Source organism: Oncorhynchus nerka, linkage group LG11 (genome assembly GCF_034236695.1).
Source record: "Oncorhynchus nerka isolate Pitt River linkage group LG11, Oner_Uvic_2.0, whole genome shotgun sequence".
In the NCBI taxonomy this organism is placed as follows: domain Eukaryota; kingdom Metazoa; phylum Chordata; class Actinopteri; order Salmoniformes; family Salmonidae; genus Oncorhynchus; species Oncorhynchus nerka.
This window is the reverse complement of record NC_088406.1, coordinates 63638208-63665111: the sequence shown is the minus strand read 5'-3', so window position 1 is coordinate 63665111 and position 26904 is coordinate 63638208. Positions and strand designations below refer to the sequence as shown.

At 39.9% G+C, this 26904-nt stretch overlaps 1 protein-coding gene across 3 annotated transcripts; it reads right to left on the bottom strand.

The window, feature by feature from the left end:
• Positions 1 to 1145: 1145 nt before the first annotated feature.
• Positions 1146 to 26770, bottom strand: LOC115137312 (interferon-induced very large GTPase 1-like). 3 transcript variants are annotated; one of them, XM_065024744.1, is made up of 13 exons: positions 26705 to 26770; positions 24434 to 24593; positions 20768 to 20890; positions 20565 to 20678; positions 18777 to 19092; positions 18479 to 18521; positions 18251 to 18325; positions 14227 to 14493; positions 13628 to 13897; positions 13187 to 13450; positions 10733 to 11002; positions 7897 to 8163; positions 1146 to 6552 (listed from the first exon to the last, which is right to left on the bottom strand). In XM_065024744.1, exons 2-13 carry the CDS (start codon positions 24541 to 24543, stop codon positions 1964 to 1966), a joined length of 6708 nt encoding a protein of 2235 aa, XP_064880816.1. In that variant the 5' UTR covers positions 24544 to 24593; positions 26705 to 26770; the 3' UTR covers positions 1146 to 1963. The 3 variants fall into 3 exon arrangements, with proteins under 3 accessions (XP_064880816.1, XP_064880817.1, XP_064880818.1); XM_065024745.1 differs by having other exon boundaries at positions 18305 to 18325; XM_065024746.1 differs by lacking the exon at positions 18251 to 18325.
• Positions 26771 to 26904: the final 134 nt, after the last annotated feature.

Genomic DNA, 26904 nt, shown 5'->3' with positions numbered 1-26904 from the left:
CAATAACCTAAAACACAAGGCCAAATATACACTGGAGTTGCTCACCAAGATGACATTGAATGTTTCTGAGTGGCCTCGTTACAGTCTAGCAATGATCAACAACCAACTTGACAAAGCTTGAAGAATTTTTAAAATAATTATACTGAACAAAAATATAAAAAGTGTTTGTCCCATGTTTCATGAGCTGAAATAAAAGATCCCAGAAATGTTCCAAAAAGCTTATTTCTCTCAAATTGTGTGCACATATTTGTTTACATTCCTGTTAGTGAGAATTTCTACTTTGCCAAGATAATCCATGCACTTGACAGGTGTGGCATATCAAAGAAGCTGATTAAACAGCATGATCATTACACAGGTGCACCTTGTGCAGGGGACAATAAAATGCCACTCTAAAATGTGCAGTTTTGTCACACAACACAATGCCATAGCTGTCTCAAGTTTTGAGGGAGCGTCCAATTGGCATGCTGACTGCAGGAATGCCCAACCGGCCTCACAACTGCAGGCCACATTTAACCACGCCAGCCCAGGATCTCCACATCAGGCTTCTTCACCTGCGGGATCATCTGAGACCAGCCACCCGGACAGCTTTTGAAACTGAGCAGTATTTATGTCTGTAATAAAGCCCTTTTGTGGGGAAAAACTCATTCTTATTGGCTCGGCCTGGTTCCCCAGTGGGTGGGCCTATGGCCTCCCAGGCCCACCCATGGCTGCACCCCTGCCCAGTCATGTGAAATTCATAGATTAGGGCCTAATTAATTGATTTCAATTGACTGATTTCCTCATATGAACTGTAACTCATTAAAATCGTTGACATTTTTTCATGTTGCATTTATGTTTTTGTTCAGTATATGTGCACATATTGTATAATCCAGGGGTGCAAAGCTCTTAGAGACTTAACCAGAAAGACTCACAGCTTGTACTAAGTATTGACTCAGGGGTGTGAATACTTAAGTAAATGAAATATTTCTGTATTACATTTTTTATACATTTGCAAACATTTCTAAAAACATGTTTTTACTTTGTCATTATGGGGTATTGTGTGTAGATGGGTGACAAAAACGATTTCATCCATTTTGAATTCAGGCTGTAACAACAAAATATGCAATAAGTCTAGGAGTAGGAATACTTTCTGAAGGCACTGTATGTTCATTCAAACATTTTATTAACCATCTATGAGGAAATGAAGTAAAATGAACTGTGTCAATAAACAATTTTCATTTAAAAGTATTTAAATTATGTTTTACTGTATCTTTGTTAATTTGAAGTTAAGTGGGATACATACAGTACCTTGTTCTACAATAAAAGAAACACCAGAATCAGAGATATTCTATACATTTGACAAATCTCTGACAAAAAACAATGGATATTCAATTTTTAACATGCATATACATTAACAAGCCTTTAATGCAATGCAAGTAAATTGTTTAAGATGAGGACTAGGATGTTATCTTACAAAAATATGAATGCCCAGAATGTATGCAGAGGCTTTTTTGTTATGGTGTAAAACTATAATGGACAATTTACAATCACATTATATTATATTCTCCAGAATATCCAGAATACGAAAATGAATGACATACAAGATAAAACTAAAGCAAATAATATACAACATCAAAGATCAACAAACAAAATGCACTGATTTTAGGATCCCTTTTAGCCTATCATTGGGCTAGTCTTCCAACGAAAATGAATGACATACAAGATAAAACTAAAGCAAATAATATACAACATCAAAGATCAAACAAACAAAATTATCTTTCTTTCATAAGCTCAATGGGGAAACTATCCAACAGCAAAAAATGTAAAACATGGAAATACCATCAGTCTCATTGTTGCATGTTAGTGGATGGAATACAACTTCAATTAATCTTCTTTCAAACTCTCTTTATGTCGTAGCTAAATTATGTACATTTACATAAATTCCAGTGGACTACACCAGACCATGACGGCTTGTCTAGGATTTTCATGGTTTGGGGTAAAATGTCTCTGTCAAGCTTTTCAAAGCCTGTTCACTAGTGATTGATCTCCAGTCTTCTGGTATATCAGCTGGCAAGGTACTTGAGTGATTTTCAGCATACTCCTTATTGTGCTTCACAAAGAGGAACTTCCAGTAGTCTGTGACATGGGAGTTGTCAGGGTCGATTCTCCAGTCTTTGAAATACAGAGGATAGTCTTTATATGAACTGAATTTCCCTTTTGTTTCGGCATTGCAGAACTTTTTCTTGCTGTCAACAAGAGAGGAACATTTGTCTATGGAAAGTTTATCTGACTTTTTCCATCTGTACCCGCCAAGTCCATCAGGTCGATGAATATAAGCTGAGTGCATTGAATGACCATTCCCTTGAGCATCACAGGGGGTTTTGCAGAAAGGACACTGTTTTCCACAGCCAAACATCTTGTTGTAAAGCAGGTCCTGAGGAGAGTCAGGTATACTGGCCAACTTGTTTTGCACATCTTGATCTTTGTGAAACTCGTCACTGAGACGGTTCTTCATCTCTTCGACAGATGATATCAGCATAACAGAAAAGTCTTTGGTCTTGGAATTATCTAAAGTCATCCCTGTTGTGTCAGTGGGGATGATCAGCAAGGTAGACAATTTGAAGAGTAAATCCTGAAGGAACTTGTTAAAATTCAGGTCACCATTTCCATCTGCTTTTTCAATGCTAGTTTTGAGTGATTCCTCAACAGCCTCCTTTATCTTTCCACTGATTGAATTCAAGTGTTTCACTTCCATCTTTGTGATGATGTTGCTTCCATTTGAAAGGTGTCCTACTATGTTCTTAATAATAAACTCAAATGCAAATGACTCATAGTAGTCAGTGTACTTGAAGAATGTCCGGAAATCTTCTGATAGTAGGTTCTTAAGTATAGAAAACTGGAAAGACCGCCTTGTCCTGAAATCCACATCACTGTTGGAAAGCATTTCATCATAAATGTCTGGACTAAGAGATTTGGTGATAAAATATCTTATTGCAGGTTTCAGACAGAGGTTGGTAAACTCTTCAGCCTTTCTTTTGCACTGGTCTCTCTTGTTGAAAAGGTCTTTGAAGTCAGCCAAGAACTGCGGTTTCAGTTTATCCAGGCTTTGTCGGGGGTCTTTGTCTCTGTTGAAAGCCTCATGCATTTGCTGAAATTCCCTTGCTGCATGCCCACAGATGTGTATCTTAAGAGAAGCTGCAAATTCTGGACTGAAATGCAAGTCATTGTCTCTGGAAAGGTTCTCCTCAATCAGTTCCAGTAGTTCCGTCATGTAAGTGTGGTGGTAGTCTGTTCTTTCTTTCACCTTGTTTGAAACAAACCTTTTACTGCGGTTTATGATGTCAATGGACATTGCTTGAGTTTTATCCTTTGATATTTTTTGACTGTCTTTGGTCTTCTTGATTTTAGCTAGAATCCCAAATGCTTTGTGTTCACTTTTCACTTGAAATTCCTGAAGTCCACAGTTCTCCAGAGGGGAAGCTTGATCTAACATTTCCTGGACCTTGCTACTTTCTCTTTCCAAGTTAATCTTTAGATTTTTGTAGATGTCTTTGGCAACATTTTGATGTTCCAGACCATTAAATGAGAGCTTCCCTGTTGTTTGCTTCCACATCTCTTCAAATGCATTCTCAAGTTGTTGGTCGTTCATTGGATTTTCCCCTCCACTAAATTTCTTTACAAGGTCAGACACTTGCTTGTCAAGAGTATCCCTGTTACTTTTCTGAATCTCGTCTACCCTGAAGGTGCATTTTCTTAAATCAACTGCAACCTCTAGTTTCTTCCTCACTACACTTTCAGTCTCCTTGCAGCGGCTCTCTGCACCTTTTTTAAATTCTTCCCTATACTTCTCAACCATATACACATTTCCCTCCTCACTTTTGTAATAGGTACTCACACTGTCGAGAAACAGTTTGCCCTCTCTTTGTAGCTCATTGCTGGCCTCAATTTTCAGACCACTCAATACTTCATCTAGGCCAGATTCTTCTGAGTACCCCATCATTCCATAGTTTGCCACCCTGGTTTCTGCTTCAGTAAGCCATTTGTAGATGTGCTTTTGGAAGGACCTGTCCCATCTATTAAACTCCACACACAGATTGTTGTATGCCTCGGCCACAATGCTGTTGCGGAAACTAAAGATGAAGTTCTCATATTTAACTGACATCCATAAACCTCTGAGCTCATCAACAAACTTTGGGATTGTTTGTCCTGAGCCTTTCTCTTTTTTGAATGCATTTATCAACTTCCTCTTCAAATTGGCCACCTCTTCGCTGTAACCCTCATTGACAGGTGCCATGGGTGGACTGCCATGCCAGAGACCTGGGATATAACAGGTGTCCTCTAGATTGCACTCTATGATGTCAGTGAACTTAATGTCATCACCTGTATTTTCCATCCTGCTTGCAACAATTGTCATCTCGTTCAGCTGGTTAAGAAGGCGATTCCTGTCCCTAAGATTTTTGCCATGAGCAGATATATCTGCAACATTCTGGTGCACCAGCTGACAACTGGGTTTCTTCCCTGATTCTTTCATTCTGAGGAAGGCATGGGCTACAATCTGCAGGGTGTCTTTCATATCTGTGATGTTGTCCATGGCAATATTAACAATTGAGATGTCACTCAGTCCTACCAGAAGTGTGGCTAGTTCATTATCATGCTGATAATTGTCAGTAAGCTGGGTCGATTGAAGTGACTTCAAGCCCTCTGTGTCGATGACCATGATGAAGTCACATTGTAGTTCATTCTTCAATTCATCTTTCACTTTGATCAGCTGCATGAAGGCACCGCGAGTGCATCTTCCACTGCTGACTGCAAACTGAACCCCAAACATGGTATTCAGAAGGGTTGACTTTCCACTGCTTTGAACCCCTAACACAGTAACCACCCGGATCTTACAGTCAGACTTGGTTAAATTGTTAAGTTCTTTAAAAACATCTGTTATCCACTTAATTGGGATGTTTGATGCATCACCATCTATCAGCTCCAGTGGAAAACCATCCAGTATCAATTGGGCACAGATTCTTGGCAGTCCTTGTACTTGATGTTGAATGGCACTGGTTTCGTCTGAGGACATGGATGACTCATATAGCTGTCCTACTTCCCTAAGGAAATGTTCGGTTCCTAAGGAACTGTCTGAGATCTTTTTGTCTAAGTTGGCAATGACTTCTTTATTTTCTGGGGAATGCTGACACATGTCTTTATAGTTCATCCTGAGATCAAAAAGGAGTTTTCTGGACAGGGTGTCCAGATTGAGCTTCATCCACTTGAGGAAATAGGGGAGCTCTTCTCTGGAGCTCTTCAAACCATCAATGAAATCGGAGATGCCAACATTCATGCCATACGATAATTGTTCCTTCCGGATTTCCTCTTTCTTTTGCTTGAGCTCACTCCTGTTCATTTCTCCCACTCTATTCAGTTTACACTCCTCTTTCTCCAGTGTAGTCAGTCTTTTCCAAACATCCCCCTGTAATGGTAGCTGAATCTCTTTATAGCTTGGTATGCAATCGATGTTTTTTGTAATTGAATCTGCCCTTTCCTTAGCACTCAGGCAGACACCATCTTCATCGACAAGGATATTCAAGTTGTGTGCAACACCAGGCATTTCCTGCACTTCGAATTTGTGTGGGTTTTCCTTCATGACTTCTGTGACTGCAGAGCGGAGCTTCTTCACAAGTTGTGCATCGTTCGTTTGCTTATCTTTCCTTATTATGGAGTGTTTCTCAAATCCTATATCATCGATTTGAGCCTCAGCGGTGCATACAATGAAGAGACGAGCTTTCATGTTCTGGAGATTTAGTATACTGCATCCTGAACCTAAATCATCACAGAAAACAAACACTGCAGCAGATGTTTGGCAGAGGAAAGAGAACTGGGTCTGAAAGCTACATACATCCCCACGAAGATTCGCCACAGCCAAAGGTTCAGTGAAGACATCAATGTTTTTTTTACCACAGGGAAGGTACCAGCTGATTTCCACTAAGCCATCAGAGATCATCCTTCTTATGTTGCCAGCTGTCATGTCATTGTGAACAAAGGTGTTGTAGTTCTGCTGAGAATTGCTTATGACTTCATTCAAAAGCTGAGACTTTGACAAGGTGCTGTTGCCCAGTCTAACAAAAGACACCATAGGGAGGTGAGTCTGCACAATGCTCTTCTCAACAAACTCACTTTGGTCGTCAGAAGAGCAGGATCGAAACGGTTTCACAATATCTCTCATGGCCCACAGCATCAAAGTGCTTTGTTCTGTGTCACAGTTGGGCAGCAGGAGAGGAACAGCAAACTGGCACATGGACATTTTCAGGGCCATCTCCTGCTGCAGGAAACCATCTGAACATATAAACAGGGCTGTGATCAGGTCTAGGGGATTCACTTCTGGAATTGAGCTGCCTCGGTCAGTGTCACATTTAAGACTTCTGGCTTTCATATTCATCATCAATAACCTCCTTAAGAAACACTGTTGTTGTAATACAAGACTGGTTACAGGTTTGTCAGAATCTTCGCCAATCTCTCGCACAATCTCTGTTGTAAGTTTCTTCTTCAGTCCCAACTTGTCTATTAGGCCTTGCAGACTTGAGCCTATAATCAAAAAATGGTAAGGATGGTAAGTGTATTTTTGTGACTTCTATAGTCCTTGGCGGTAGCGTTGGACTTTATATTTAAAACTGCAATATGTAACGTTTTGGGCGACCTGATCATATAGAAATGTGAGTTATAGAACTGTCATTGTCATTGAAAGCAAGTCTAAGAAGCGGTAGATTTGATCTATGTGCACTATTTCTATGCTTCTATTTTTGTTTTTGCACCTTTTACTTTCAGTTTTGTACACCAGCTTCAAACAGCTGAAAATAAAATATTTTTGGTTATGGAAAACATATTTCACAGCAGTTAAAATGGCATAATGATTCTCTACACTATACTTGCTTGTTTGGTCACATAAATTTAAATCAGGCGAACTGCTAGAATTTTTGCAACCAGGAAAAGGCGGAGCAATTTCTTCATAAGTGCACCTTTAATTTACATCAGACTTATCTGGATGATTAGTATAGAAAAGGTAGAGGTTTACATTTTGTAACAATACACACAACTCAAAGCCAGCCATCTTAGTCAAAAAGAGCACGAGACTTTAGCTCCGTGATCAACAGTTGGCTTTATACCTCAGGGAAGGTATGATGTAACCATTGTACTCCAGCCAACATGCTATGGGCGAGTTTCACATCCACTACACAGAAAACTACAAATACTATACTGATTACATCCCCACTGAGGGTGAATATTATCTTTATTAGCAGGCAGTTAAAACTAGAATCCTTAATTTAAACAACAAAAGCAATCACCCACCTCTGTTTTTTTAAAAGCTGAGGGGTGGGCCTGGAGAAATGTAACAACTCGATTTCAAAAGAGTTAGGGATGTAATGTCTATAGGCCTATAGACGACTATAGGCCATTTTGAGCCTATAATCAAACCCACAAATGCTGATGCTCCAGATTTTCAACTAGTCTAAAGGCCAGTTTTATTGAGTCTTTAAATCAGAACAGTTTTCAGCTGTGCTAACATAATTGAAAAATGGTTTTCTAATGATCAATTAGCCTTTTAAAGTGATAAACTTGGATTAGCTAACACAACGTACCACTGGAACACAGGAGTGATTGCTGATAATGGGCCTCTGTATGCCTATGTAGATATTCCATTAAAAATCTGCCGTTTCCAGCTATAATAGTCATTTACAACATTAACAATGCCTACACTGTATTTCTGATCAATTTGATGTTATTTAATGGCCAAAAATACGTGCTTTTTTTTCTTTTCTAAGTGACCCCCAAACTTTTCAACGGTAGTGTATGTACGTAAACTCTAGAACTGCTAGAACTCTAGCATTAATTTCAAGTTACCTTAAAATGTAAGGTTGTAAATGAACTTACGTGTCCACTCGTCCAATGTTTTCCTTGTGCTCCTGCTGCCATGCTTGGTCACTGTGGAGACGCTGAAGGTGTATTTTGTGTCTGGTTCAAGATCAGAAAGAACAATCCTGTTGTTTTTAGTCTCTTTCTCTTTTTCATCTCCATTGCAAGAGTAGGTAGTGATAAATGAATAAGACACTTCTTCCATGTCCGCTGGTATGTCCCAACACAATGTGATAGATTTTCTTTTCACTTCTTCAACCCACAGATTCCTAGGAGAAGACGGTTCTGAAAAATAGCAAATATCATGGTATTGGTTAAGTGAGAGGAAAATGTATCCTTCCTTACATAAGTGTGTTGTTGTTCATATTTTCACAGTAAAACTAACTATACTTTCCATAAAATAACACAAATTACACAGGTATAACTGTTGTCAAACTGAATTGTTGTCTGTCATTAACTGCCATGATATATTAAAGTGAACATACAGTTTCATAAGAAACAATTGCGTTAACAAATGCTTTATGATAGGGGTATAAATAACACCTGAGCAATTGCCATTGTAATGTGGTACTAAGGAATCTTAGCTGAGACCTGAAGACTTTTAGCGCCACAAACTAACGCCTAGTCTTTATCTCAACTAAAGATACTACACCCAGGGATGGAGCCATCTCCTACTCCCATTGTGCCATTGAGCAAGGCATTTAACCCCTAAACTGCTACAAGGGTAATGCTGTAAAGTAAGGCTGACCCTGTGCTGCTCCTTGTTGTGCCTGTTGCGTGAATAGTAGTACAGGAAATTCCAGACCTAGGGCAACAGCACTAGCTCTGGGAATCATGTCGGACATTCATGGTCATAGCTAGAAGGGATCTAGCTTTTGTCAGAATTGACTTTTTGAAGCAGGTTTAGGAGATCTAACGCAGCAGCTTAGGATAATTAAAGTGGCAGGTTAGGATAATTAGGTAAAGGTTAGGAAAATGGTTAGAGTTCCCTAACATGCGAAAATATATAAAATAAAATGTTTTACGTAAATTTGACAAAAGCTGAATCCCATTTAGACATGAACGACATTCATGGAAGGATACCTTTTGGGGGGAGGGTGTTCTTCAGACAGACAACTCTCCCAACAAATCACACGTTTGGGTAGGCAGGGCTTAAAAACGATCTCCTCGGAAACATGACAGAGGGGGATAGGTAGGCACATTTTTGCCACAGCCAGTCAGTGGTTGTGGACTGCAACAGTCATTATACCCCTTTCAAGTGAAGTGTTACCGATTGGAGTTGGAGTGTCATGACTTGTGATTTTCGCATAAAATTAGAAGATGCAAAATAAAGGAAAATCTTTGCTAAAGGCGTCACTACAGACCCGGGTTTGACCCCAGGCTGTATCACAACCAGCTGTGATCGGGAGTCCCACAGCGAAAGGGGAGGGTTTGGCCGAGGTAGGCCGTCATGGTAAATAAGAATTTGTTCTTAACTGACTTGCCTAGTTAAATAAAGGTTATAAATAACAAAATAAAAATAAAACATTTATTGGTCTAAAATGTCTAGCTGCTAGTTTTTCCAATAGGATAACCTGGCCAGATTAGCCATGATGCTGAGGACGGCCAGCTGTGCAGACAATTACACCCGAAAACAAAATAACGAATCAACCTATCAGACTTTAAACAGTAGAGCCGCCATCCAATCGCATTTGTTCAACAGGTCAATTTGGCCAATAGAGGCAGATTGTTAAACCATCCAACTGCTTGGTTTAATTTGTTACCTATGGTCGAAGTGGGGTGTGCCAATATATTTTAGCATGATGCTTCCCTGACTAGGCTACTGACGTCATACAAATTTCTAAAGGGTTTAATTTCCTGGAGTAGCTGCGGTGAACCAAGCCAGACCAGTCATTTTACAATTTGTTACACATGTGACAAGGTATGGTAGGTAATGATTATAAAATGTGTTTAAAACGTTGTAGGCCTAACCTACATGTATGCTAGTGTACACATCCATGCAGCCTCATATGCTAAGATATTATTATGCCCTAGCAGTGTGTTTGTGAAGAAGGCTGAAGAAAGTTGTAGGCCTAGCTCCTAATGAAATTCATTCCTAATCTTCATTTTTTAGGTGATAACAGCACTTTCCATCTCAACACAATACCACAATGAATGTCAAATGATGACCCCATGGTGGACTCAAACTTATGTCGCAAGTGGTGAAAAGTGTCAGGAACTAGGCACCTTACACTGTGGGCTAATTGTCCAGACACATTTTTGCATGCGATGCAGTTAATTAGATTATCAGAACGTACCGGTAGGAATGCTTTAGTAAAAAAGTAATTTCATTCCAATTACGTGGAGGATTTTAATTGCTGAGACAGAACTCAATATACTTTACAATACCTGTTCAGAAATTATAATGGACCTACATTCATAGTGTCTTGACTGTGTCCAGCTCGCTAATAATCACCGGAGAAATGTAACCACTCAAATGCATAAACGGAGCTATGGATGCAATGACTGACCATACATGATATCAAAATGATAGTTTTAACCTTGTTTTAAGGCTATACAGTGTTTGTTTACATTTACAAACATGGGTTCTGATGGGGTGCGCTCATGAGGCATTTTTAAGTTATATTCTTTAAGAATCAATGGGTATATAACGTATTTATACATCCATAATTGGATGTAGCAACTAAGGATTCCAGCGTTAAACATCCTGTATACACTGTTACAAAAAGACACTGCATAAACATTGCAACGGTGGGCAGGTTTTTTACTTGAATTCATCCTTACTCCTGTTATTATACACAAAAACCTTAAAAAGCTTTGGCAAAAGTCTAAATTGAGAGAGAAAAAAACTCACCTGTGAATGTTTGCGTTGAAACAAACGGGCTAAGCTGTCCGTTGTCCAAATTTGTTGCCACTCTGATTTTATATTCTGTACCTGGCATGAGGTTTGTGATATTAACAGGGCCTGAGTCTTGAACACGGAAGTGGTCAGAATCAACACCTGAAAGCCACATGACTTTAAACTTGTATGGCTGTTCGTCCATTCCATCAGGAGGCCTCCAGCTCAGAGATATAGAGCTCTCTGTGGTTGAATGTACTGTTATGTACCCTGGTGGTGGAATGTCTGAAAAACAGATGAACGGACAGATGGACACACACAGACGTAAGATAAAAAGTAAAACAATAACAATTTGTTTTTGCAACACAATACCTCCAGCTCTGGCTTAGAATGTTTGTTTCTCAAATGTTCAATATAAAAATACACACCACCGGTCATAGTCTTAGAATACCTACTCATGCAAGGGTTTTTCTTTATTTTTTTTTTACAATTTTCTAACGTTGCAGAATAATAGTGAAGACATCAAAACTATGAAATAACACATATGAAATCATGTAGTAACCAAAAGTTTTAAACAAATACAAATATATTTTATATTTGAGATTTTTCAAAGTAGCCACCCTTTGCTTTGATGACAGCTTTGCACACTCTTGGCATTCTCTCAACCAGCTTCATGAGGTAGTCACCTGGAATGCATTTCAATTAACAGGTGTGCCTTGTTAAAAGTTACATAGTGGATAATGTGTTTGAGACAATCAGTTGTGTTGTGACAATTAAGGGGTGGTATACAGAAGATAGCCTCATTTGGTATAATACCAAATCCATATCATGGCAAGAACAGCTCAAATAAGCAAAGACAAATGACAGTCCATCATTACTTTAAGACAAAAAGGGCAGTCAATACGGAAAATGTCAAGAACTTTGAAAGTTTCTTCAAGTGCAGTCGCAAAAACCATCAAGCGTTATGATGAAACTGGATCTCATGAGGACCGCCACAGGAAAGGAAGACCAAGAGTTACTTCTGCTGCAGAGGATAAGTTCATTAGAGTTACCAGCTTCACAGAGCTCAAGTAACAGGTACATCTCAACATCAACTGTTCAGAAGAGACTGTGTGAATCAGGCCTTCATGGTCAAATTGCTGCAAAGAAACCACTACTAAAGGACACCAATAAGAAGAAGAGACATGCTTGGGCCAAGAAGCATGAGCAATGGACATTAGACCGGTGGAAATCTGTCCTTCGGTCTGATGAGTCCAAATTTGAGATGTTTGGTTCCAACCGCCGTGCCTTTGTGAGACGCAGACTAGGTGAATGGATGATTTCAGCATGTGTGGTTCCCACAGTGAAGCATGGAGGAGGTGGTGTGATGATGTGGGGGTGCTTTACTGGTGACACTGTCTGTGATTTATTTAGAATTCAAGGCACACCTAACCAGCCTGGCTACCACAGCATTCTGCAGCGATAGCAAACCATCTGGTTTGCTCTTATTGGGACTATCTTTTTTTTTTTCAACAGGGCAATGACCCAAAACACACCACCATGCTGTGTAAGGGCTATTTGACCAATAAGGAGAGTGATGTAGTGCTGCATCAGATGACATGGCCTCCACAATCACCGACTTCAACCCAATTGATATGATTTGGGATGAGTTGGACCACAGAGTAAAGGAAAAGCAGCCAAGTGCTCAGCATATGTGGGAACTCCTTCAAAACAGTTGGAAAATAATTCCAGGTGAAGCTGGTAAAGAAAATGCCAAGAGTGTGCAAAGCTGCCATCAAGGCAAAGGGTGGCTACTTTGAAGAATCTCAAATATATTTTCATTTGTTTAACCCTTTTTTGGTTACTACATGACTCCATATGTGTTATTTCATAGTTTTGATGTATTCACTATTATTCTACAATGTAGAAAATGGTTTAAAAAAATCATTGAATGAGTAGGTGTGTCCAAACTTTTGACTGGTACTGTATACATAATCACTACATCTTAGAGAAGGCAGGACATACAATAAATGCTATTAAGAGATGCATCTGGGTCGAAGCCTAAGGAGATTCATTATGTAGTGTTTGACATGAGTTTAGGACCTGCATTTATGCAACCGGGGTTCTCACAGGGTTAAAAGCCCATTAAAGCCAATTTAGTATTAATTGGGCTAGCTATGTGTTTTTCAAGGCAGGTTGTAAATAAACAGTAGCTGCTCGTCTGACTGCATTCTAACTTCCCTCTCAAACCTGTGTTAATTCTAAACTTCATAAATCTCTATTTATAAATATGTAGAAAATAGTATTTAGAAATTAGTATGGCGATGGAGATAATTAATTTAAGATTAAAAAGTGGGGTAACGGTTTATTGTAATGTACACAAATAATTACATTTTCTAATTAAATCACGCTGCAGATGAGTTTTACCAACATTTTCATAGAAACTACTGGAGGAATGTAAATACCGTGGCTTTAAGGGTACTTTCTTACTTGTAGTGAAGGTTGTTGACACAGGTTGACTTTTATTCCCATTTTCCAGCACAGTGCTGACAGTGACTGAATACTCAGTTGCAGGTTGCAGGTCAGGGAAAGTGATAGTTGAGGAATCGGTTTTGATGCATATTTCTTTCCCTCGACAGTCGTAGGAGATCAGGTAGTGGAGTTGGGCTTGGTCCATTCCAGAAGGCTGGTGCCAGCTCAAAGTAGCTGATGTGGTATTTACCGAGTCAACATTCAGCTTGTCTGGAGGGAGTACTATGGGAAAGATATACTTTTATTAAGCAACTACTTGAAGGTCGCAGTTGATGCATGCCGAAATGTTGGTATAACTGGAAGTAATATAGAGCATTCCTTTCACATTCCCTTATACCTTACCACACCAATCTGCTAAGTGTGATGATGACCTGCAATAATATTAGGGAGAGGTCTTACCTGTGCAGATGGTTGTTCTCACAGGTTCACTCGATTCCCCACTGGTCAGCACAGTTGAGACACTGACAGTGTATTCAGTTCCCAGTTGAAGGCCAGATAATGTTTTTGTGCATTCCTTAGTATTGGCCGCCTGGGGCTCTGTTTCTGGGCTTCTGTAGGATACGAGGAAGCGCTGTGGAATTTGGTCCAGTCCAAGAGCCTTGGTCCAGCTGAGGGTGAAGGAGGTCGCTTCTAATGGGTTTATCTTTAAGTCCCTGGGTGCAGGGACAACTAAGATGAAAAGCATTTGTAAAGAAAAGCTAGTTGTCATAAAAAAACCACAATATCAATATATTTTTATTGTAATGTTTTGGGGCCGAAATGGTGTAATTTGAGCAGAAGCTAATAATTGAAGAATTGCAGAGTGCCTTTCAAATGACATTTTTTATTAGAAGTGTTTTTTTTCCCTTAATTAGGCTATTTTCTCTTGAACCACATGGTTTATCCACTAAAACCCCATAGACAATATGGGCACAGATATAAAGAATCTGAAAAATATGTGTAATATTCAAAAGTAATAATTCAATGATAAATTCAACCAAAACCTAAAGTTATTGTACCTGTGGCTACAGATTCTGAGACCCATCCGCTATAGCTGTCATTTTCTCCCTCTGTGGCCACACGGAACTGGTACATTTTACCAGGCTGGAGTCCATTTATTTCAAGATGATGTAGGTCTTTCACTTTTTGGCTGCTCTCTTCCCCGTCACACCCCCAGGTCACTCTGTACTTATGAGGTCCTGGCAGTCCCTCGGGAGAACCCCAGCGCAGAGACACAGAGTCTGATGTCACTGACTGGAACTGGATTTCACCAGGAGGGGGCAGCACTTGTAAAGGAGAGAATTGGAAGCAAATGCAGTGTTAACATCAATACCTAGTCCTGAGCAGGGCCATGTAGACATTTTGGGGGGCTTGGTACAGTACTTGCTCAAACTAAAAAAAGGGAACCCATAAAACAAATATATTGCAACTGTGGTAACAGACTCCTTGACCAATTATTACAAAAAGAGGGGAAAGTATTGAGAATTTTCCAGACCATGTGTGTTAATTATTAATTGTAGAAGAGCTAGTAAGATGGGTGCATTCTATGTGCTCTGGGTCATTAGACACGACTGGTTATTCCTGTAACTGTGTTATGGCTTACTATGTACTGTTGCTATGGTTACACCTCTTTGGTCTTTTCCAGAAAATGGGTGTCCCTTTCAGAGGAGTTAGCAGGATGACATGTCTGATTATTTCTGTAAGGTACCAAAGACCTGTAATGCACTTGTCTTAGTCGAAAACATGTCTGTTTATTTGAACTATTTCTGTGGCTCTATAGGTTCCATGCGCTAATATGGAACCAAACTAAACTTAGTGCAAGGCAATAAGATAACGGTGGCTAAATGCCAGAGGGGATTAGTCGTTAAGAGGAGTTACTATGAGTGTGATGTAAGGAGGAATAATGTATAAAAGGCGTGTGCGAAGACTGGAAAGACAGTTGTATTCATGAACCAGCTCGGCTTTGTTATGCTGTAATAAAAGTCTATTTGAACTCACAGGCTCCGGTATTTGTGAAATATGATTGACCGAATATTTCCACGACAAAAGCAGCACAATCATATAAGTAAATAATTTTGACTAAACTATTTTGAACTGGAATAAATGCTGCACTTGACCAACACAATTCCAGTCAAATTAGAAGAGTGGAAGAAATACTGTAGCCTACCATTACTATATCCAACCCAACTCCATTTGTTGCCACTGCCATGTATCCCAGCGGTTTTCAAAATTTCTGACCCGCAACCCATAAAAAGGAGTGGTACAAAACTTGTGACCCCAGCGCACGCAAATGCACGTGCGAACATGAGCACACACTCGCTGCGCAAATGTAGCCGGTCATTACAGCAATAAACAGTGATGCATTAATGTTAGCAGCCAATATCAACTAGGGTCGGGATATATCATGTCACTTCTCTCCAGAGCAAGCAAAATCATATGGCCTAGGCCTACTTTTAGCAGAGGTTGCAACTTGTACTCTGTAAAGACAGAAAGTCTAAAAACACCATGATGGTGTAACGAAACCATGAAAAGTACACCTAAACTGAGATCTGGTGTATGGAGGGGTTTTGACTGTAAACCCAATGTTAATTCTTTAATACACAGAATGTGTTTTAAACCAGAAATTAAGTACTCAAACTTGAATATTGATGTTTTTAAGAGTGTTTAGATTTTTTTGTTTGTTGAAGGGCCATGTAAAAACACAGTGTTTTTCATGCAATCAATGGTTTAGAAATGCAAATGGTTTATAGCCTAAAAATGTATTGATAACATAGCCTATGAAGAATATTTTGTGAGTAATTCCACCTTTATTTTTTCAATGCTTTATTTAGACAGATAAGAAACAGGAGGGGCAGTAAGATGGTACATTTTTGTTGGGCCTGCTCAACCACACTGCAATAGATTATTCTGGGGTAAAAAAAACATATACTTAAAAAGAAATGAATGCACATTATGCAGAGCCTGTGGTCTAGTGGTAATGCACCCGGTGTTAGAAACGTCACCCCTCTCCCCACAGAAGACGGGGTTTAAATTCCCCGCTCCAACCCTTCAATCTGTTTCTCCCACCTATCTGTATCCCCTCTGGTATTTCATAACTGTCTCAAAGTGTCAAAATACCCCCAATATATATACATTTTTTTTCAATGATTTGTTAATTTTATTTTACCAAAAGAATAAAGAGTAAGAATAAATCCAACTTAATATGTTCCTCAAAAGTAAGTATCTTTCATGATGATAACCAATGAGAGAGAAAATTGAGTGATTGAACTCATTGGAAGTCTGGTTTTTAATCACCTTGCATTTCATGCCATGCAACTGTTTTTAGAGGACTGTGGGTAATTGAAAATGTTTAGACTTCTTGATTCTTTCACAGTGTTATATGCATGTTTGACGAAAGAAAAGTATATCTCTATATTAGTATTACGTTTGTTGTGCCATGGGATGTTATGGATCATGATGAACGGATATCAAAACTGTGAGACAAATTGACATTCAATGAGAACAGCAGCCATTCTCACATTCATAATTGTCAATGGAAAAGGCAAGTGCAGAATCCTCAATTCTTGCAGTTTCTATTTTTAAAATCGTAAAACACTACCGTATTATAAATTAGGCCATCATCAATGTCAATCCTGAATCATAATTCTTCACGTTTTACAGGTGTCAAGTCCATGCTGCATGCATGCCCCAACCATTTGATCCCAGTTTCATGGGAATATGTATTTCAGCAGAACTACACACCTGATTATAACGGTTGGATGAATTTGTGAGTTTCACATAACCACCGCTCTATGAACTAAGCAGGATATTCAGTTGACTACCATTTTTTTAACACGATCGCAGCAGCTGAAAAGATTTGGGGCTGACCCAAAATAATTTGGTGCCGAAGCCCCGAAAGTCATGACATGGTGACGTCCTTGGAATATAAGCACATTCTCACGTCAAGCTCTGTTTAATAAATACCAACTTTTGTGTGAAAACTGGTGCACACATTTTGGGGTATATTTTGTATATACGCATGGTTTAAAAAGTGTACAAAACATTAGAAACACTTGCTCTTTCCATGACTTAGACTGACCAGGTAAATACAGGTGAAAGCTATAATCCCTTAATGTCATTTGTTAAATCCCCTTCAATCAGTGTAGATGAAGGGGAGGAGGCAGGTTAAAGAATACTTTTTACTTCTTGAGACAATTGAGAAATGGATTGTGTGTGTGCAATTCAGAGGGTGAATGGGCAAGACAAAAAATGTATGGCCTTTGAACAGGGTATGGTAGTAGGTGCCGGGTGCACTGGTTTGAGTGTGTGAAGAACTGCAACACTGCTGGGTTTTTCACACCCAACCGTTTCCCTTGTGTAGCAAGAATGGTCTATCAGCCAAAGGACATCCAGCCAACTTGACACAACTGTGAGAAGCATTGGTGTCAACATGGGCCAGCATCCCTGTGGAACGCTTTCGACACCTTGTAGAGTCCATGCCCTGACAAATTGAGGCTGTTCTGAAAAAAGGGTGCAGAACTCAATATTAGGAAGGTGTTCATAATGTTTTCTACACTCAGTGTAAATGAGGCCTCAGCTGTTCGCAATTATTCGTTTTTGTAGCTTCTTTAAATAAATCACAGATCTCAACACACTTTAAACATACCTACATAACTTTGGTTGATCATTTACTTTTTGTTTTTTAAACTATATCTAATAGTGTTGCCTCTGTCCCTCTCTTTGCCCCAACCTGGGCTCAAATCAGGGACACTATGAAGACATCAATAACTGCTTCCCACAAAGAATCGTTACCTATCAATCCACAAAAGCTGCAGCCCTTCCAGAGCAAGGTAAACCACTACTTCAAGGTCTCAGAGCGAGTGACGTCACCAATTGAAAATGCTACTACTGTAGCTAGCACCGCTAACTAGTTAGACATTTTACACCGGTTGCATATATAACATTGTCCTTGTGCTCAAACAGTAAAATTAAGTTGTTTAAAGGCGCAATCTGTTATGGAAGTTGTTTGCTTCTTTATCAGAGAATAAAAGATCAACACCAAACCTGATACTTTGGTCATATTGAATCCAATCAAAACGAAATGCAGAGGCAACCTACACACTGACAGGTTTGGGAGGACTGAAAGGAAGAATGTGCAACTGTCAACCAAAGGAAGAAGAACAGGTGCAGTCATTGAAATCAAACAAAACATATTTTTTCTTTGTTTTGTTTCGACCCATTAACACAGGGGGAAAAGCATACCAAGTGTGCCTTGAATGTTTGAACACCTACCTTCAACTAAAGCCGGTCTTTGGTGTTGCTCTTCATCCTGAGTCTTTTATATTTAAAAAAAAAAAAAAAAAAAAATTGGGGGGTGGATCATGAAAAGGAGCATTAGTTGTATTTTAGGGATGATATTTAGGAAATTATTGACATAATGTAAAAAATATATATTAACTTGTTTTCAGAGCAACAAACACTTTTGTATATTGGGACAGAAACACTTGATATTCATTGGACGTGAGTGACAACAGAAGAAAGTATGCATACTGTATCTCATTAAATTGGGTAAAAAAATCATTGACCATACCTGTCTTCCAGCTTGCTTAATGTCAGCCAAATCATGTTCTTTGTGGTTATTGAATGTACACTCAAAGCAGATAAGCCTCTGGTCGGTCCTGCAGAACACCTCTCGGAGTCTGTGGTGCTCCTGGCAAAGTCTCTCGTCTAGGTCTCCAGTCACCTCAACTAGAGTGTGTTTCAGTAGCTTCGCTTCTGTGTAATGCTTCTTAACATGGGTCTCACAGAAGGAAGCAGTACAGGTCAGACAGGTCTTCACAGCTTTAAGATCACAGAAGTTACAGGTCTCACCGCTCTCTTCTGGCGTGGTGATGCTAAGTGGAAGACTGCACAACACATATACAGTGGGGCAAAAAAGTATTTAGTCAGCCACCAATTGTTTAAGTTCTCCCACTTAAAAAGATGAGAGAGGCCTGTAATTTTCATCATAGGTACACTTCAACTATGACAGACAAAATGAAAAAAAAAATCCAGAAATTCACATTGGTCAGAGGTCAAACGTTTTCTGTAAGTCTTCACAAGGTTTTCACACACTGTTGCTGGTATTTTGGCCCATTCTTTCATGCAGATCTCCTCTAGAGCAGTGATGTTTTGGGGCTGTTGCTGGGCAACACAGACTTTCAACTCCCTCCAAAAAAATTCTATGGGGTTGAGATTTGGAGACTGGCTAGGCCACTCCAGGACCTTGAAATGCTTCTTACGAAGCCACTCATTCGTTGCCCGGGCGGTGTGTTTGGGATCATTGTCATGCTGAAAGACTCAGCCACGTTTCATCTTCAATGCCCTTGCTGATTGGAAGGAGGTTTTCACTCAAAATCTCACGATACATGGCCCCATTCTTTCCTTTACACGGATCAGTCGTCCTGGTCCCTTTGCAGAAAAACAGCCCCAAAGCATGATGTTTCCACCCCTATGCTTCACAGTAGGTATGGTGTTCTTTGAATGCAACTCAGCATTCTTTGTCCTCCAAACACGACGAGTTGAGTTTTTACCAAAATGTATTTTCTGGATTTTTTCTTCTCATTTTGTTGGTCATAGTTGAAGTGTACCTATGATGAAAATTACAGGCCTCTCTCATCTTTTTAAGTGGGAGAACTTGCACAATTGGTGGCTGACTAAATACTTTTTTGCCCCACTGTATAAGCCATCTAAAAAATATATTAGAGCAGCCTGCAATTTTTGCATTTCTATTATCAGTCCTAAAAATGATCCTCATTCAACAAATACAATGAGTAGCTATGGTTTCCATCACAACATAATATGCCCTCTCAGACACTCCATGTGTCATTCTTAAAATTGTTGTCAAGTGTATTGCAATATTCTGACACATGAACTGTTTATTTAGATTTACCACAGGCCTCCCCTTTGAAAAATAGGGCGATCCATTGTCTGGTCACTCTTCATTGATAGACAACTTGGAGTTGATATTGAGGTGAGCCAACGCCTTAAAATTGGAGTGAAGCCTGATAGTGGAAAGCAGGACTACCTCACGTGCAAAGTTCAAAATAAGGTAAACTCTTCCTTTAATGAGGTGCTTCCCTTCCCAATTCTATCTTCTAAGTTTAACATTTGGCTTGGCTTTCTCTACTCAATTCTCATATTAATAATAATGAATAATAATAAACATTCACAACAATATAAGGTAGAAATTGTTTCCATACAGAGGAACTATACTCTGCTACTTTCAACTGCTGTTAGACCATATATAATCAAATATACCATAGAAGCAACCACTATACATGAATTAATGTTGACATCCAATTGAATGAAATGCCATAAATAAAATGTGTAATCTTACTCTTTTATTTGGGTTAAGTCTCCCTCCTTGAAAAAAAGAGGGGTGGTCATTGACTCATCACTCTTTATGGACTGATAACTGAAGGTTGGTGACACTGGTCTCTCCTGATGGACCCTGCAGTAAGACAATCCCACAATTCAATCGAACACTAGAAATATAAATGTAATCACTGTATGTGTTGAACTGTAGGCTAGTTGGTTTACCCTTTATCCCTGATTTGATCTCCATCATCACTTGGGCATACGCTTGAATTTTCTGACTGTTCACTCTGGTCATTCATAGAAATATGACTAGCTGCAAGCGGCTGTGGACCCTTCAAATGATCCCTGTGAACATGGAAAGATGCTTAATGTAACAGAAAAGACAACTTCCCAGTCACAAAGCAGCATTACCCATTACTTCACAACAGCCATGGCTTTAACAGAGCAAGGAAAACTACAGTGAAAAGTGAAAAATATTGAATGTTTCTTATATTGCCATGTATACAAGGGGACCCATAATAAATAACATAGAAACAGAGACAAAGGTTTTTTCATCAGAGACAAAGAAGTAATGAAAAGATAATGACAAAATATTGAGAAGAGCGGAGAAAAAAAAGAGACAAAGTAGTGTTCTTATGTTATAATGTTATAACAATGCGGCATAACACTACATAAAAACATTAATGAAAGAGCATAGTTTAGAGCAGGGGTTCTTAAACATTTCCAGCTTGTGACTCAAATGTGAAATTTACCGGTCCTGCACGTTTTAGTTTTTGCCCTAGCACTACACAGCTGATTCAAATAATCAACACTTGATGATGAGTTGGTTAATTGATTCAACTAGGGAAAAGTGCTAGGGGATAAAAAACAAAAAGGTGCACACAGGGGAGAGGGGGCCCAGGACCGAGTTTGGGAAACCCTGCTCTTAACAACCTTATGGTCTGCGCATGTGTTACTTTACACAACAACAAAAACATTAAGCAACTGCTGCTCCTCTGCTGTTGCCTCCCCCTTCCTTCTCGTTAATTCTAACCTCCAAGGCAATTTGAATGAACAATCCAAAAACATTAGGAGGACATTGTCAAATGTTGTAGCCCAAACATCTTTGTCTGGTGTAACTACACTGCTCAAAAAAATAAAGGGAACACTTAAACAACACAATGTAACTCCAAGTCAATCACACTTCTGTGAAATCAAACTGTCCACTTAGGAAGCAACACTGATTGACAATAAATTTCACATGCTGTTGTGTAAATGCAATAGACAACAGGTGGAAATTATAGGCAATTAGCAAGACACCCCCAATAAAGGAGTGGTTCTGCAGGTGGTGACCACAGACCACTTCTCAGTTCCTATGCTTCCTGGCTGATGTTTTGGTCACTTTTGAATGCTGGCGGTGCTTTCACTCTAGTGGTAGCATGAGACGGAGTCTATAACCCACACAAGTGGCTCAGGTAGTGCAGCTCATCCAGGATGGCACATCAACGCGAGCTGTGGCAAGAAGGTTTGCTGTCTGTCAGTGTAGTGTCCAGAGCATGGAGGCGCTACCAGGAGACAGGCCAGTACATCAGGAGACGTGGAGGAGGCCGTAGGAGGGCAATAACCCAGCAGCAGGACCGCTACCTCCGCCTTTGTGCAAGGAGGATCACTGCCAGAGCCCTTCAAAATTACCTCCAGCAGGCCACAAATGTGCATGTGTCTGCTCAAACGGTCAGAAACAGACTCCATGAGGGTGGTATGAGGGCCCGATGTCCACAGGTGGGGGTTGTGCTTACAGCCCAACACCGTGCAGGACGTTTGGCATTTGCCCGAGAACATCAAGATTGGCAAATTCGCCACTGGCGCCCTGTGCTCTTCACAGATGAAAGCAGGTTCACACTGAGCATGTGACAGAGTCTGGAGACGCCGTGGAGAACGTTCTGCTGTCTGCAACATCCTCCAGCATGACCGGTTTGGCGGTGGGTCAGTCATGGTGTGGGGTGGCATTTCTTTGGGGGGGCGCACAGCCCTCCATGTGCTCGCCAGAGGTAGCCTGACTGCCATTAGGTACCGAGATGAGATCCTCAGACCCCTTGTGAGACCATATGCTGGTGCGGTTGGCCCTGGGTTCCTCCTAATGCCAGACAATGCTAGACCTCATGTGGCTGGAGTGTGTCAGCAGTTCCTGCAAGGGGAAGGCATTGATGCTATGGACTGGCCCGCCCGTTCCCCAGACCTGAGTCCAATTGAGCACATCTGGGACATAATGTCTCGCTCCATCCACCAATGCCACGTTGCACCACAGACTGTCCAGGAGTTGGCGGATGCTTTAGTCCAGGTCTGGGAGGAGATCCCTCAGGAGACCATCCGCCACCTCATCAGGTGCATGCCCAGGCGTTGTAGGGAGGTCATACATGCACCTGGAGGCCACACACACTACTGAGCCTCATTTTGACTTGTTTTAAGGACATTACATCAAAGTTGGATAAGCCTGTAGTGTGTTTTTCCACTTAAATTTTGAGTGTGACTCCAAATCCAGACCTCTATGGGTTGATAAATTTGATTTCCATTGATAATTTGTGTGATTTTGTTGTCAGCACATTCAACTATGTAAAGAAAAAAGTATTTAATAAGAATATTTCATTCATTCAGATCTAGGATGTGTTATTTTAGTGTTCCCTTTATTTTTTTGAGCAGTGTATAAGGATATTGCAGTATTACAAACACAAGCAGTCTTAAGTAGCGATTTAATGTTCCCTTTTCGGGTTACATGCAGGTATGAAAATCCCCCTCATAGGGTAAGATATGGAAGATTACATAATCGCAAACACAAGCAAATCAAGTCACATTTATTTATAAAGCCCTTCTTACATCAGCTGATATCTCAAAGTGCTGTACAGAAACCCAGCCTAAAACCACAAACAGCAAGCAATGCAGGTGGCTAGGAAAAACTCCATAGAAAGGCCAGAACCTAGGAAGAAACCTAGAGAGGAACCAGGCTATGAGGGGTGGCCAGTCCTCATCTGGCTGTGCCGGGTGGAGATTATAACAGAACATGGCCAAGATGTTTAAATGTTCATAGATGACCAGCAGGGTGAAATAAGAATGACAGTGGTTGTCGAGGGTGCAACAAGTCAGCACCTCAGGAGTAAATGTCAGTTGGCATTTCATAGCCGATCATTCAAAGTATCTCTACCGCTACTGCTGCTTTTTTTCAGTCAGTTTCTAGGCTACAACATCCATTGGTGTGGAGCTAGGCTACAAACAGCATAAAACCAACAAATATGTACATAATTATGTCTTAAAATAAATTCCACATAGGATACCTGTATTGGCCTACATGCATTGGCCTACAGGCTCTTGGATTCCACACCATGAGTTCTAAATGCATGCAGGAAATGTCAAAAGCACACTTGCAATAAATATAAACTATTTATTGGAATGTTCATTCAAATCACATAGGACTTTTATTTAAGTTGTTCAGAAATGCGAGGCAGAGATCGACTGTACAAAATGTAGTTAAAACCGGGGTTATAAAAAAAGGTGAGTGGTCTAAAGTCACAAACCTGATGGAAGGGGGAGAGAGCAGCACAAGGAAGCAACAGCTGTGTAAGGTTTTTCCAAAAGTTTTTTAAGTGTGAAAAGTTACACATGGGCAGAACGTTAAAAGGTTGTTTAGTGCACGGGAAAGGTGTCCTGGGGGAATGAAAACTAACATAACCTATCCATAGGTGACAGGGTATTCTAGGCACTGGAAATCTTCATTCTGTGAACTTGATTCTCTGATCTTTTGAGTCTAAATCAGAATCCTGGATTGTGAAATGGGGGATTACCGAATCAAGATGTTTAAATACAGATTTTTTTTTAAACAGGGAAAACTGGGGATTGGACATACAGACAGATAATCACCTCTTAAAATCAGACTCCATGGTCACATCAAGACCCTTGTTTAGACACCCATCCTTTTGTCTTTCCTTAGGGATGGCACCACTTCTAGCACCATGTTGTGGATAGCTCATTTTAACAGAGTAGAGCCTTTAAAATCCTAACAAGGACTAGTCACATCAATCTGTAAAATGTAAATAAAATAAATATTAATAAATATTTACTTTTTACAAACAAAACACATAGATATACATAGGTAAAACCATGATATACATTTTAAAAAATCAAGGTATTTGGCCAGGTTGCTGCCTGGGCACAGACGTCAATTCAATGTGTAGGCCTATTCCACGTTGGTTCAACGTAATTTCATTCAAATTACCTGGAAACAACGTTGATTCAACCAGCGTGTGCAGAGTGGGCTCTCCCTCCTGTTTCATTCCAATCATTTGAACGCAAGTTTAGGCTTGTCTACTTGTAAGGGTGTCATAGTCATGTGATTTTATTCAATTATATTCACAATGTGATATACAGATGTACCGCAGAAATGCAGATGAGCTTCGTGATTTAGATGAATTCATTAAAAAAACACTAACACACAGATATATTAACAGTTTTGCACTTTTCATTTCACCTGCTTTTGGCCAGCTAATAACCTAACCACTGATCAAGCAACATATGGACTAAAGGTCCAAATCCTGTTGCTGCAGGTGTAACAGGGTTGGTTATGTTTCCACTTGCCTCTAAAGAAAGGTGTATTAAATGTTCAAGCATTCTTATTGGTTGGTTCAATTCCGTTGACAATAAGTGTTGTTATTGGCCCCGCTTGCAGGTAGGGGGAGATCGCGAACGTCAGGTCTCCACCGAATGATAATGTGATTTTACCATCGACAGCCATCAACATCAATAAGCCCTGCACAACAAACGTGCTGTTTCCTATTTAACAACAGATAATAAATCATGCTCAACTGGGACCACTGGCTGGGGTGATTTATTTGAACAAAACACAACGCAAGGAGAGTACGATTAACATCTGTTACACAGGATTATCTTGCTGTGAGAATATAGGTCAAATTGAGATCCTATAGGCCTATTTCCCACTGTCACTACACACAGGCTATATACTGTATTCCTACCGCCAGCGGGCAAGTGGAGTTTGCCGCTCAAGACGTGATTTACAACTCCGGCGGGGAGCTCCCATTCTCAGAAATGCACATTACTTACAGTAGGTGGCGCCACCTCTTAAACCCTCACAGAAGAAGCCGGAAAACCCAATGCCATCAACAAGAAGTTAGTAACCAGCCTCCCTCGAACGTGGTAATATTTTGTATTTAACTAGGCAAGTCAGTTAAGAACAAATTCTTATTTACAATGACGGCCTACCAAAAGGCCTCCTGCGGGGACGGGGGCCTGGGATTAAACAAATACAATATAAATATAGGACAAAACACACATCACAACAAGAGAGACAATACAACACTATATAGAGACATAAAACAAGGACCAATGGAATCGCTCTCTATGATTAAAAATCCAGGCCAGCGAATTGGTGCTCCATCTAACGTTATCTTTTGACTGAGTTTGACACACTTTCGGTATTTCAAAATGTTCGGTGGGGATAACGTTAAATACAAACAATTAAACTGTTCTTTCCAAAAGTCTACCGTCGCTATTTTTCTATAGCTATCAGGCCGTCATTGTAAATACGACTTTGTTCTTAATTGACTTGCCTAGTTAAATAAAGATTCAATTAAAATAAATCAAAACCCCCACCCATGGATTGACCATGCGCCAAGATGCACGTTTTTCTCCAGAATGTCCTCTGTGAAATAATTTAAGATGTCATCTTCCACGTTTTTTATTATTTCCATAGAACGCATAGCCCCTCGATGATGCCTTACTGTGAACGTTTACTCGAACTATTTCCCGGGCCTCCAACAGTAGCCTGAAATCCAGACCCGTTTTAGCCAAACATTCCACTTCTTGTGCTGTACTCAAAGCTAAATAACCTACATTTTGAACTTTAGATGAAAAGTAGAGACTTCTGATTTATATAAACATTTAAATTATGTCGATTATGTCATGTAAGTTAAGTAGCATACATATTCGTTTTAAACCATTTTTGTGAGCTTCCTTGTGGACAATCCGCCATTCGAGATGAGTTGGCTATTTGATAGTTGAAATTACCTGGGGAATTGCATTGACATTATGAGTCCTGAAGTTCTGCTTAGTCGAATGAAAATGTCCTCCCAATCATTAAAAATCTTAACTTAAAATGTATTTTAAAAATCAACTTACCATTTTCCTGCTGCAGTTTGAGTAGAATAGTATTACACGGTAAAAAAAAAAAAGGGGGGGGGGGGGTGAAAAGAGTGGACAGATTTACTTTCAATTTCATATATGACACCGTGTCAGACAGGGTTGCCAGGTCGAGCGAAAAATATTGCCCAATTACCACTAGAAAGGCCTGAAACGACTAAACAAATGTCACAGCAAGA